Source organism: Coregonus lavaretus (genome assembly GCF_964263955.1).
Source record: "Coregonus lavaretus genome assembly, chromosome: 21".
Classification (NCBI taxonomy): Eukaryota; Metazoa; Chordata; class Actinopteri; order Salmoniformes; family Salmonidae; genus Coregonus; species Coregonus lavaretus.
The window spans coordinates 29,458,588-29,472,268 of record NC_140008.1 but is presented as its reverse complement, the minus strand read 5'-3'; the positions used below and the strand labels follow the sequence as shown (position 1 = coordinate 29,472,268).

The window sequence follows — 13,681 nt, the reverse complement described above, 5'->3', positions numbered from 1 at the left end:
GGAACACTTTGTAGAGGTTTGCGATGGTGGTCTCTTTTGTGGTCAGTCAGTGCATGGAATTTCATGAATGCAAAGCTGTCGTTCGGCTCGCCCTGATCTGAACTAGCTAGCTAGCTTGTTCTCTGTCGGCGGTAAAGTGGTTTGAAAATGGCGCCGAAGCACATCCCACTTCACTTTAACTTCTCCATGGAAACAAGACACATGTCATCTGAACCTGTGCTAGTGAACATCTCCGAATTCTCCAACGATTCAGTAGTAGCCTACACTCGTGAGAACGCACAACCTTTCAGTTATACCTTGCAGTTGTCACTACAGAATGAATGAGCTCAGTGCTTCTAATCTAATGCCAACTATAAAATAGAAATACATGTTTAAAAAATCCAAGGAAAATGGGACATTTTAACATTTATTTGGCAATATGGCATTTTGTTGAAAAGTTTGCAATCACACATGGCTTAACAGAACAAAAAGATTCCAGTAGAATACTGACATTCTGTGACTCTACAAAGTCAAAGACATCAGTGTGATCAAAGAGGGCTTTATAATTTTTGAGCAGTACAATACAAGCTCACATATATTTGGCCCACAACCCACAAGAGTTTATCATGTACAGGTGATTTGTATTATAACAAAGAAAAATCACAGAATTTATTGAGAAATCTGTAACATTGTGATCTCTGTGCAATGATCTCTCTCACTCACACACACATTTACACTGGAGTCATTTAGCAGACACTCTTATCCAGAGTGACTTACAGGAGCAATTAGGGTTAAGTGCCTTGCTCAAGGGCACAATGACAGATTTTCACCTAATCGGCTCAGCCTTTCGGTTACTGGCCCAGAGCTCTTAACCGCTAGGCTATGTGCCCACACACACACACACTTTTTACAACTGTTAATTCCCTTCCAGAATTAACTGCAGACAATTTCAACTGCAGTTTAATCAATTTCAGTAAATCTACTTCGTATTGGCCACACAGCAATGACAGATTGGTTTCAGTAAATAGTGTTTCTTCTGTGTGAGGCACTATGAAGCAATAGAGAGCATGTGTAAAGTTATAATGTGTATGTTTGTAATTAATGGGACTGGGCAATGCTTGAGAAGTACTCCAACATGTCTCCAATGGTAAACTCCATGGTGATTCCAGACCCAGGGTAGCAACGGCCAATCAAGCCTTCAAAGTGTTTGTACTGACGGATGAACTCATCCTGCATGGAGTGCCACACCACCTAGTGGAGAAATTGAAATGTTGTACAAAAAAAGACTTGGATCAACCACTGAAACAAGTGAAACTACCAGCTGTTTAGATAACAGATCTATAATATCTATCACTTCTAGATTCTCTGTCACTAACCTGTAACAGGCTCTCCTCCTCACACAAGTGCTTATCCACCTTCTTGTACAGGTTGTCCAGGCCCTTCTTCACCTCCTTGCCAGGGTACTCCTTGATAACTTTACGCAGCTCCTGTTTATTGAAAGCCAGCTGGTAGCTGACCTCCTCCTCACGCACCCCCTGGGCCACACGCGCCTCCACTCCCTCAAAGAAGTGCTGCAAAGCATAGGGGCATACTTGATCAACTGTGTGCATTTTTCAATTCTGTACATTCAAGTATGCATGCCATGTAATATGTGAAATCACACATTTCTAATGTGTTATAGTTATATAACATGTACAGTATGTTACATATAAACATTAAACAAATTTACATTAGCTTTGCCAAGTGTAAACCCCCCCTCTCACATTGAGTTTCTCCAGGGGCTGGCCCAGGGAGTTGATGACGTAGGACTGCAGGTGGTCTGTGTACTTGTGTTTGGCCTCTCGCCTCTCTGTCTCAAGGCATGAGATCTTCAGGCGGGACTGTGTGGAGAAGATGTGGTGGAAGTTCTCCATCATCACCACGTCCCGGGGCGTCTTCTGACTCTCATTGGCCACTTTCTCCACTGGACACACCCCCAGCAAGACAAACACCAATCAGATCACAGACTATCAGCCAACCACATTACTCAAAGTACACACAAAACATTCACCAATCATAATATTCTATCTTCCTGACACAGGGCAAGTATTAGACTCACCATTCATAAAGACGGCTCTGATAAGCTTGACATATGCTTTGTCCAGATCCCCTCTGCGCTCTGCATTACGGAAGATGGTTTCAGCCAGCTCAGCAAACTCCTCGAACCCAGTGACAAAGGGCAGGATGCCCACCTTGCTCTTCTTAGAGATCTTCACCTCCTCCATCTGTCTGATCTGACCAGACTGAGAGAAACAAGAACAGCTTCACACACACACCCAACAGTATGTACAGTGAGGGAAAAAAGTATTTGATCCGCTTCTGATTTTGTACGTTTGCCCACTGACAAAGAAATTATCAGTCTATAATTTTAATGCTAGGTTTATTTGAACAGTGAGAGACTGAATAACAAAACAAAAATCCAGAAAAATATATGTCAAAAATGTTATAAATTGATTTGCATTTTAATGAGGGAAATAAGTATTTGACCCCCTCTCAATCAGAAAGATTTCTGGCTCCCAGGTGTCTTTTATACAGGTAACGAGCTGAGATTAGGAGCACACTCTTAAAGGGAGTGCTCCTAATCTCAGCTTGTTACTTGTATAAAAGACACCTGTCCACAGAAGCAATCAATCAATCAGATTCCAAACTCTCCACCATGGCCAAGACTAAAGAGCTCTCCAAGGATGTCAGGGACAAGATTGTAGACCTACACAAGGCTGGAATGGGCTACAAGACCATCGCCAAGCAGCTTGGTGAGAAGGTGACAACAGTTGGTGCCATTATTCGCAAATGGAAGAAACACAAAATAACTGTCAATCTCCCTCGGCCTGGGGCTCCATGCAAGATCTCACCTCGTGGAGTTGCAATGATCATGAGAACGGTGAGGAATCATCCCAGAACTACACGGGAGGATCTTGTCAATGATCTCAAGGCAGCTGGGACCATAGTCACCAAGAAAACAGTTGGTAACACACTATGCCGTGAAGGACTGAAATCCTGCAGAGCCCGCAAGGTCCCCCTGCTCAAGAAAGCACATATACATGCCCGTCTGAAGTTTGCCAATGAACATCTGAATGATTCAGAGGAGAACTGGGTGAAAGTGTTGTGGTCAGATGAGAGCAAAATCGAGCTCTTTGGCATCAACTCAACTCGCCGTGTTTGGAGGAGGAGGAATGCTGCCTATGACCCCAAGAACACCATCCCCACCGTCAAACATGGAGGTGGAAACATTATGCTTTGGGGGTGTTTTTCTGCTAAGGGGACAGGACAACTTCACCGCATCAAAGGGACGATGGACGGGGCCATGTACTTTCAAATCTTGGGTGAGAACCTCCTTCCCTCAGCAAGGACATTGAAAATGGGTCGTGGATGGGTATTCCAGCATGACAATGACCCAAAACACATGGCCAAGGCAACAAAGGAGTGGCTCAAGAAGAAGCACATTAAGGTCCTGGAGTGGCCTAGCCAGTCTCCAGACCTTAATCCCATAGAAAATCTGTGGAGGGAGCTGAAGGTTCGAGTTGCCAAACGTCAGCCTCGAAACCTTAATGACTTGGAGAAGATCTGCAAAGAGGAGTGGGACAAAATCCCTCCTGAGATGTGTGCAAACCTGGTGGCCAAATACAAGAAACATCTGACCTCTGTGATTGCCAACAAGGGTTTTGCCACCAAGTACTAAGTCATGTTTTGCAGAGGGGTCAAATACTTATTTCCCTCATTAAAATGCAAATCAATTCATAACATTTTTGACATGCGTTTTTCTGGATTTTTTTGTTGTTATTCTATCTCTCACTGTTCAAATAAACCTACCATTAAAATTATAGACTGATAATTTCTTTGTCAGTGGGCAAACGTACAAAATCAGCAGGGGATCAAATACTTTTTTCCCTCACTGTAGCAGTACAATACACAGATCAACAGACTCAACTGGTTAACCTGAACTCTACTCACAATGCACTTGTCAAAGTTTCTCTTGACGGTGACCAGCACATTGCCGAGGGTGGTGCTGAGGTAGGAAGCGGGGTCCACGTTCTGGGCCGTCCACACGTGGTGACTCATCTTCACCAGCATGTACAGGGAGTGGAAGCTGTCAATCTTGTCTCCCAGGGCGATGAGGCTGTTGAGTTCCGTCTCAATGCTCTGGAAGATCTTGTTCATCATCAATCGCACCATGTCCTTCCTGAGGAGGACCAGACGGGTGATAAGACACAGAACGACAGAGAATAATATGGTAAAAGTGAAGAGGAGGGTAGGAGAGAAGTGGACCATGAAAGATGACATTTGGACTTGTCATATTTGTTGCATGTTTAGTGCCCCTAGTACAGTGGTCACCAACCGGTCGATCGCAATCCTAATTTTTTTTGTTGTTGCACTGATGGCGGTAGGTGCACTTGATTCAGAAGCCCTGCACGGCAGGTAGACAAAATGTTTCCATTTGGAACCTTTTCATTTGTCTGAAAATTCAAAACTCCTCTTACCCAGCAGACCGGGAGATCTGTGGCTAAATCAAGTGCGCCTACTGCGCTGGCCAATCGGATAGCTCAAATCACCGTGCCTATAGCTTCCAGCAAAGTTTGATACTAGCCTACATGAGATTTCATAACTTTAAAAAACCATGACCAGAGAGAGTCTGAAGAATAAAAAAAGCAGTGCTGCTGTTTTTATGAGTGAGTGTTTTCATTCAGCACTATTACAAAACAAAACATGTGCTTCTCCATACTACCACTTGCACTGCAGCTGCAATGAATTAGTAGCCAAATGTATCGATAGCCCTGCATTTGATTATTATTAGCAGCTCGTCGTGTCTATATTAATATCAAGGAATATTTCACTTTCTCTGGTCATAGGAACAACATGAATTTGTGCATGAGGCAGACTTCATCAGCAGGTGCGACTCGAGTTTCGCCATCCGTTGGAAGACTGTGTCCCCTCTGGTCAGTCTCACCAGAGGAAAGGAATGAGAGAGCAGGGACCGTGAGAAGCGGACCCTCTGCTGCTCTCTCCCTCCCTCCGCCAAGACTAATGCCGTGTTCAAAACAACTGGGAACTCGGACATCTCCGACTTCCGAGCGTTCATGACAACTGAAAAATCGTTTTGAACGGAAACGCAGGCATCTTTCTAGAGCTCCGCCTTTTACGACCTGAAGATCACTGACGTCATGATTTGACCTCGTTGTTTTCCAGAGTTCCCAGTTGTCTTGAAAGAACCATGACCATCAGATGCAAGTAGCACCAGTCCAGTAAAATAGAAAAGCGAATTATTTGCAAATCATTTCAATTTATGCTCAGCTGTGCCTCACAAGTGCTACAACTGATCTATTTTGTTATCAAAGCTCAAGTTTTTAAATATAATATGGTCTTAGAAGAACAATATTGTCAGGCCAGGCATATAGCCAATTTGCTGTGATAATGTATTTGGCCTACTGCACAAACCTCATTCCTACATAACTGTTTTTATTAGGTTAATGTTACATTTTTTAAAGTAATGTTTTTTAAAAATCTGAGCAGTAGATCATGGCTTACTTTTTGACTGAGAAAGTGATCTTGACTCAGAAAAGGTTGATGACCACTGCCCTTGTACTATTGATGGACATTCAGAGCATACAGTAAATGTCAGTAAGAGATGAGAAGCTAGCTACTCACTCAGTCAATGACATGGAGTGTCTGTGTTCCCCTGGAGGGGGCTGTCTGGAGGACACCCCTCCATCCGACTCCTCCATTTCTCCCTGATAGAAAAAAAACGGTGGTTAATAATTTAGAAGTTACTCGTAATCTCACTTGCAAACACTCAGCCAGTCAGATTAGCATGTAATTTACCTGAGCCAGGGTGGGGTGCTGCTGTAGCTTGAAGAACTTGCTGATGAAGTCTTGTTCTGCTAGACAGAGAGGCTCCAGCTCACTAAGAACCTGCTCAAAGATCTACAAAAAGAGAGACGCCTACATCAATGGATCAATATAAATAAACACACAAAACAAATGACACATCTAAAATGACAAAGAGATCTACAAAAACCCACGGGTAGTATGTGCAATATAAAGACTGTAGTGTATGGTGGCTATGGCCCTCTCTGTGAGCATCACCTTGTCAAACTTTGTCCTGTCGGCCACATCCAGGTCTGAGGCAGACATGTTGCCCATGTCCAGCAGAGAGGAGGACTGGGAGCGCCTGCTGTTGGAGCCCTGCACTGCCAGCTTATTCAGACTGGAGGTGGAGCCCGTCAGCTTCCCAGAGCTGCCATGCAGGCCTGGGACACCAGAGGGGAAACAGTTGAAAACATGTTCTAACCACAGGCTAAATACTAGTCTGTGGAACACTGCCCTATCTATAGCCCCTGAGACCAAAGCTGCATTCACATGGACTTATTTTCAAAGCAGAGCAACTGTGCTATTAAAAATAAATAACTTTGTGGCTTCTGAAAAAGTGTGCCACAAAGCCCATGTTAATATGCATCTTTAAAACATGTTAGTTTTGCAGTAATTACACATAACATGAACAGCTGAAAACAATTGAGATAGAATAACATATGCAACATTGAAACAATGAAAGGCGTGCTCGGTGATAAAGACCATTAAATATCAATAATCTTATTATGGATGTTGGACATTCATTATCAGAGAAACTTGCTGGATACGTTGACCTTAATATATCCTTTTGTATTGTGAATGAGTAGTAGTATCCTATGCCATAAAGAATGTACATGCTCATTGTTTTTCATGTCTGATAGGTGTTAGTTTAGGTGCTCTTTAACAAGTGGCCAGTAGAATGTTCTATAGATGGCAGGTTGGGGTTACTCTAGGCAGAGGGCTGAGGGAGTCTGTAGGGGAGGAGGGTTCTGAGTGAGGGGGAGGGGGTTCTGTCTGTGCAGCAGTATCAGGGACATAGTAGTGGGGAGCAGGTGGATAGGGGTGGGTGTGGGTGGCAGGTTACAGGTTACAGGGGTCGGACTGCGTGACCCATATGGGATACTTACTTTCCGTTTCCTGTTTGAGAGCACTCTCTTTCCGTGGAAGCGTGGCTGGTGGCCAGTTAGAATAGCAGGCATCAGAGACAGAGACATGTTAGGCTCATGACATGCAGCATGGGGACACGTTAAGAGGTTACAGGTCAAAGGTAACAGACTGAAATGCACTGCAGAGGCTGTGTTTGGCCTTAAGAAAGCATTTTTGAAAACAAAAGTTTTGCTCATTTTGTTTTCTGGAGAGAAAAGCTAAGACTGAAATTCAGGAAGCAGAGCCGTATACTCCTTCAAACCAAAGTTCACTAAATGAAAGGGTAGTTTTTTAGAGCATTGAAATATAAATATATTTACTTTAAATACAGTATATTTCCGTTGACTTTACAGGTAAACTTTAACTGGGGAGCCTAAACATTACAAAAGGAATGAAATCACTCATTTGTCTTAAAACACTAAATGAGTGAAGTCATACTCTGCAGTCAGAATGAGTTGTAGGATTAATTTTAGGCTCTTCATACAGTGAGCAGCCAAATAGGGAAATAACATTGAGCAAAACACCAGCTAGCAACATTGAGCAGGACAATGACATCACACTGGGACCTTTTCTAGGCAGTGAAAGCTATGACACAGGAGGCAGTACGGGGCAGGTAACTACATGTAGTTGTGTTTGCTGGGATGAACACCGTTACCAAATAGTCCTGGAATAGAGCAAGGGGAACCATGCAGAAAAAGCTGGTGATGTTACAGTACAGATGGACAAATATTGAACAGAATTACACACACTTACCTCAAAACCAAATCACATAGATACAGTACACACACACACACACACACACACACACCCCAAATACAAACCATATGCAACAACCCAAGGGAAAAAAACAGGAACTAAATTGGCTAAACCACACAGCAAACTACAAGCTTTCACAGGGAAAAGAAAAGACAAACAATCACACAAACATCCCACATTTAAAGACACTCAGAGGTCTTACCAAATTTATTTCCCTTCCCCTCCTTGGTTGTGCCCGCCATTTTGATCTTCGCCACCTCAAAGAAATCTTTGATTTCTCGTTCATATAATCTGGTCATGTAATCAACATAGGTCTGAAAACGGAGAGAGAAATTCAATGAATACCTGTCTACTTGTTATGAGACACATTAAGATATTATCATAGTGTTGCTGGTGATGGAGATGGAGATGTTATAGTAGTGGTGGTAATGGTGATAACAATAGGATATAGCTATGGCAAGGGCAGTAATAATAATGATGATAATCTTCGAGAGGAAGCCACTCACCCTAGACAGGCCGTCGTACTTCTCTCTCTGGGTGTTCTTGAGCCACTCCATGAGCTTGGCGTATCTCAGCAGGTCCCTGTGCAGTGGGCTGTGTTTAGGCAGGGTCAGCTCTGCCGTGTGCTGGGAAAGCGTGGAGCTCTGGTCATGGCCCTGGATGTAGGGAACAAAGGTAAGTTAACACAGCTCATACAGAGAAACACCATCTCAAACACATACACACACAGGCAGGGAGATACTTTTTCTTGAACCCTCTTGGTCCCTTTACGGACATCCCCTGCATTCATAGGGACAGTTTGTGTGGCCCAATGGACCACTGAGGTTAGTAGTACAAGATTAACTGTTCAGATATTCAACCTCAACATTCAAATAACCTCATTGACAAGAACATCCCGGCATTTGTACCTAACATTTTCTAGCTTTTTTTCCTTTCTCAATCAATTCACTTTCTTCTAGGGCTGCTACCAAGCATGCAGACAGGCAGAAGTATTATGACATGGCACCCCAGCACAGCAAAGTCACAGCAGCACTCTGACACAGGAAGGAAGCAAAGTGCAAGGAGAGCCCAGTCAATCTTCCAGTGGAGGTGGTGGAGCAAGGTCTGAGGTGTTTCTGAGGCTTTTAGACCCGTTGAGATGAAAGAGAGGAGGTTTAGCTTAGTCATGAGCAGCACAACCCATGCAGTCAGTAATGCATTTCGGCAAGAAAACAGGGGCGTGTAGATAAGTAGGAAAGGTCATAGGTTAGAGTGGAGGGGTCAATGGGGTTGCTGTGAGGGTACTACTCACTGGAAGCGACATACAGGAGGACCTATAGAACTGAGGGATGGTCATTTTGAAGTGACTGAAGTGGTTGAACTGACAGGGACAGAAAGCAGAGAGCAGAGTGGGGTGGTTCAGAGTGAGGCAGAGAGTGAAGGTCAGGAGGACCAAAGCAGTACAGGAAGGAAACAGCACAGAGACTGGAAGAGACACGATCAGAGGAAAGAGAGCTTAACCAGGAAGTGTATGAGGACGGAAACATTTTAATACTGTAACAAGAAATGTGTACAGCGCTCTGTTATGCCTAGTACCTAGTCATAAATGTTGTTCAATATAAATCTGAATAAAAAATCTTGAGACCATGTTTAGATTACCGAGAAGTCTAGTGAAGTGTTACTGTGTTGTGTGGATTACCTGGTGGACGAACACGTTGTTGAGGTGGTTGGTGAGGCGCCGGGCGAAGGTATCTCTGAGCTCAGTGAACAGGTGCTGCTGCTGTTTCACAGCCATCAGTTTCTCATGACCTGGTCTGAGTGCCACGTTCATGCACTGCAGTAGTGCCTCAGAGGCGTTGATACAGGCCTCGATGCCTTTGGGGGAGGACAAGTCTCCATCCTGCAGGGCCCTGATGTGTCCCTTCGACAGGTCCATATAATTCTGAGGGACAGTTATTCATCATTTACATTTAAATTGTAGTCATTTAGCAAAGGGATTCCCAAACATTTTCACTCAGGCCCTCCTTCCAGCATTGGGGAACATCCTGTGCGCGCCATGTCTATTTGTATGGGCACAAACACTGTTCATGACACAAAATGTTGCAGTTTTAAACCAAATTTTCCTGCAACTCTATACATTTTTCCATGTCTAATGTTTATTCATGTGATATTTGAGTGACTCAAAATCTATTGGTTAAAAAACCTAGCTATAAAATGTTAGCTGACATGAGCTAGTTGATCTGGACATTTCTGACAAGTTATAAATCGCTCTCGAAGGTATGCAATGACTGACATGACAAGAGGAACTGATGATGCACTACCCAATTTCGAAATTGCACCTTGTGCATTCTACTATTACAACTTTCAAGAGTTGAAAACCAGACTGAATTCCTAAAAATAAAAATAACCCCTGAACCACTGATTTAGCAGACGCTCTTATCCAGAGCAACGTACAGGAGCAATTGGAGTTAAGCGCCTTACTCAAGGGCAACTCAACAGATCTTTCACCTAGTTATCTTGGAGATTCGAACCAGCGACCTTTCGGTTACTGAACCAACGCTGTTAACAGCTATGCTACCTGCCGCCCCTCATCATTCAACATCATCTCATTAAACCAACAAGTCATAGAAAACACCCCATAGCTTGTGGTACTGTATCGTAATCGTACGAAATAGAGGCAAACCATCCAAACCTCATCCAAACAAACAGAAACAGGAACCCTCCCCCACATCAACCGCAGTGCTCACCACCAGAAACTGGATCTCGTCCAGCAGCTTGCCGTTGTTGGTGTTGCTGATCTGGATGAGGCGGTTGCTCTGGGAGATCTGGTCCATCTGCTCCTTGACGCTCTGCAGCATCTCCTCATAGCTGCTCAGCTTGCCCTCAATGGTGTCCACCTCCGAAAGAGCCTCGTCAAGCAGCTGCATCAGGATGTTCACCTGCTTCTCAGATGCCATGATGGACTGGATGTTGGCCTGGGATTGGGGGGATTATTGGAGGTGGTCACTTTAACCACAATGTTCATCCATCACGGTGAAAGAAACCACACTGTAATGTGCTCAATCATACATCACAAAGGACAGTAGTCAGTGCATGTCAGGCAACTCAAGTCTAAATTGCCCTCAAGAAGACCCAAGGCTCCATGGCTGTCTACTTACCCCATCCAGAACCTGTAGCTCCCTGGAGAGTTTCTCAGCAAAGGCCTCTGCATTAGAAATGGCATACTCGCACACCTCCATCATGCCTTCAATGTCTTGCTCCTCACGGGCATTCAGCTCTTGGTAGTCATCCAGAGCATCCTCATCGCCCCCGGCAACACTCTGGCTCTCACCACTGGGGACTGACTCTAAACCAAGGACAGAGAGGATGGTTTAACATTGTGCACAGTGCATACAGTACAGTACACGCACATCCACACAAACAAACATCACCCTTCCATTTGAACGAATATATAATCCAAAACGCATATACACTACAGAACAGACTAATATTCATATAGTAACACCCATTCAACAGCCACTCACTCAATAGCCAAATAAAGCAAACAATAGCAACAGCTTTCAAATATGTGTGCATCTACTATGAGAATGGTGATTCAACACTATGAAATCACAATGAAGAGGAAATGGGAAAAGAAGTTAAGTGCTACCAACCTTCCGCTTTAGGAAGCTCTGGCCAGTGACAGTTTAAGAGAGAAGAGTGAAAATAAATATGTGTTAAGCCACAGAAAGCCACACCAAAGGTCAACTGACAGGTTACATAGATTTATCTGGAAACACTTCAGGTTGAGTTCAGGAGATTGGGAACAGGCAAGAAAGAAGAGTCTCATAGATGCAAGGTACAGGGACAGCAAGGGTCACTAGAAAACACACATGCTTTTGATCCTTCCCCATAGTTAGAGAGCTGTCATACCTTCCAGCAGCTGGGCACTGACATTCACAAACTCCACCTTCTTCCGTAGGTAACGCTGGTTCAGCTTCCAAATGCAGGAGATGAAGGAATTCTTCTCAGCTGTGCTGCTGGCCACCCATCGATACACCTTCTCAAAATGGAGGTCAAACTCCGGGTTCTCCTGAATGACAAGAGCAGAAGAGATGCCAAATGTGAATTTCAATCAAATTAGCAGGAGGAGGATAAAGTATATGAGGAAAGGAGGTTAAAGTAAAATAGCCACTGGGAGGATGAGGAGAGAGAAAGACAAGGTTCTATGAGAAATTACATTCAGGCAGTGAGAGGAAGTTGAGAAAAATCACTCTTTCCCTGACCTTGCTGGCATCTTTTGCATCCACTTCAGCCAGATCCCTCAGTTCCCAGGCCATCTGCCGTTTGTAGAAATCCCCTTTGTCTGACTTCTTCACTTTTACCACTCTCACCTGCACCGGCCTCTCTGTGGTGACTGGGGTAGAAGCATCAAACAGTTATAATAGTCTAATAATGGGGTGTAAGTGATCTGTGGATCCATTTCTGTAGCCTTATCAGTGAAATCACTGTTTCTGATGTTAAATCTCTGACAGTGGTTTTCAAGTTCTGAATGTTTACATCATTTCACTGGTGAGATAGAGAAATTAGCCGATTCATGTTAGACTTGAAAGGAATTTATGCCCCACCCGTGGCACACAGGAAGCAGTTCTTCTTCTTTTTCCCTGCCTTGCAGACGTTGACGATGCTGAGGAGACGCTCATCATTGGGCGTAAAGATGTCCCTCTGTAGGGCGTGCTTGATGGCTGTCATTGTGGTCACTGTAAATTCAAATCAGACAGACTTAATGATAGCCTGACGACTCGCACTAAATTCTTCCAATGCTCTGTCGTTCGCTACAATAAACTAACGTCCGTGCCTGTGGCGTAGCGTTTGGCCGGAGAAAGATGTCTGGGTAGCCAGGCAAACTTAACGCAACCCTAACCTTTATATAATTAATTTTTACTGCAGGAAAACACACACCATTTTATTCCTCCCAGTGGGACACAGACTATAACACTATAATTTACAAGTACAACTATAGTATAGTACCATATGCAAGATTTGTACCTGTACATTTTCTGACCTTCCTACAGTATACATTAACATTATGGTAAGAACGTCTGCACTGTTTACATCACAGCATTGCTGATCAATGGTGCAGTCAAAATAATTAAAGTAACAAAGGTTAGCTAGCTAGCATGATGTAGTAAGCTAGCTAACGTTAGCTAACATGGTTCTGGACGTGTCTAGCTATAGACAGCTAGCTACATTTGTACAAAAGGGCCCTTATGTTAGCTATGACGTTCTGCAAAGTGAGGACAGTGTCATTCAGACAGCTAGCTAGCTGTCTAGAAAAGCATGACAGCTGCAAGCCATTCTTCCTGGCTAACTGCTAGGTTAGGTACCAAAATTGTTAGGCTAGCTTGGTGTCTTATACAGAACACACTTACCTTAAATGCGATGTTGATAGAGAATCTAATGTACTAGGTATGTTCTGCACTTAATCACTGTTTATTTCCATTTAAACGTGATATGTTTTTTTATCGCTATTAAAGAAAAATAGTAAACAATCTTCTCCACTGCTGTGAAACAGGCAAGAATAACTAAGTACTTCCGGGTCACGTATTTTTGGAGTCCTTCAGAATAAGAGTCCCGTTCTGTATACTTTAAATAATGAGGGTGAAAATGATGGAAAATATGCACAATTATCTCTATATTTATACTAGTTATCATACAAATAATAATTAAAAGTATTTCTATGAAATATTATATTATTTAAAAAAGAAAAACATTCAAGTCTAAATGGTCAACAATGTTTTTAGTTTGTGTACTCATCATTTATTGCACTGTACCAATTTTCTGTACATTGTGTCGCATTAAAAGGGGGTCCAATCTACTCAGGAGGACTTCTAGTTTCCAAATCCATAGAGTTTACACCCAGAGGAGTTCATTTTGCGGCCCTTAAAGAGTGGCCATA

The 13,681-nt window shown here is 43.4% G+C and overlaps 1 protein-coding gene across 2 annotated transcripts; it reads right to left on the bottom strand.

Annotated features, from left to right (window-relative positions):
• Positions 1-388: 388 nt before the first annotated feature.
• Positions 389-13,341, bottom strand: LOC311148489 (exocyst complex component 1-like). 2 transcript variants are annotated; one of them, XM_084185468.1, is made up of 18 exons: positions 13,155-13,316; positions 12,351-12,482; positions 12,009-12,139; positions 11,656-11,815; positions 10,902-11,089; positions 10,491-10,718; positions 9,443-9,685; positions 8,271-8,420; positions 7,967-8,078; positions 6,990-7,034; positions 6,100-6,263; positions 5,836-5,937; positions 5,662-5,744; positions 3,970-4,198; positions 2,078-2,261; positions 1,743-1,942; positions 1,356-1,550; positions 392-1,230 (listed from the first exon to the last, which is right to left on the bottom strand). In XM_084185468.1, exons 2-18 carry the CDS (start codon positions 12,472-12,474, stop codon positions 1,078-1,080), a joined length of 2,691 nt encoding a protein of 896 aa, XP_084041594.1. In that variant the 5' UTR covers positions 12,475-12,482; positions 13,155-13,316; the 3' UTR covers positions 392-1,077. The 2 variants fall into 2 exon arrangements, with proteins under 2 accessions (XP_084041595.1, XP_084041594.1); XM_084185469.1 differs by lacking the exon at positions 6,990-7,034 and having other exon boundaries at positions 389-1,230; positions 13,155-13,341.
• Positions 13,342-13,681: the final 340 nt, after the last annotated feature.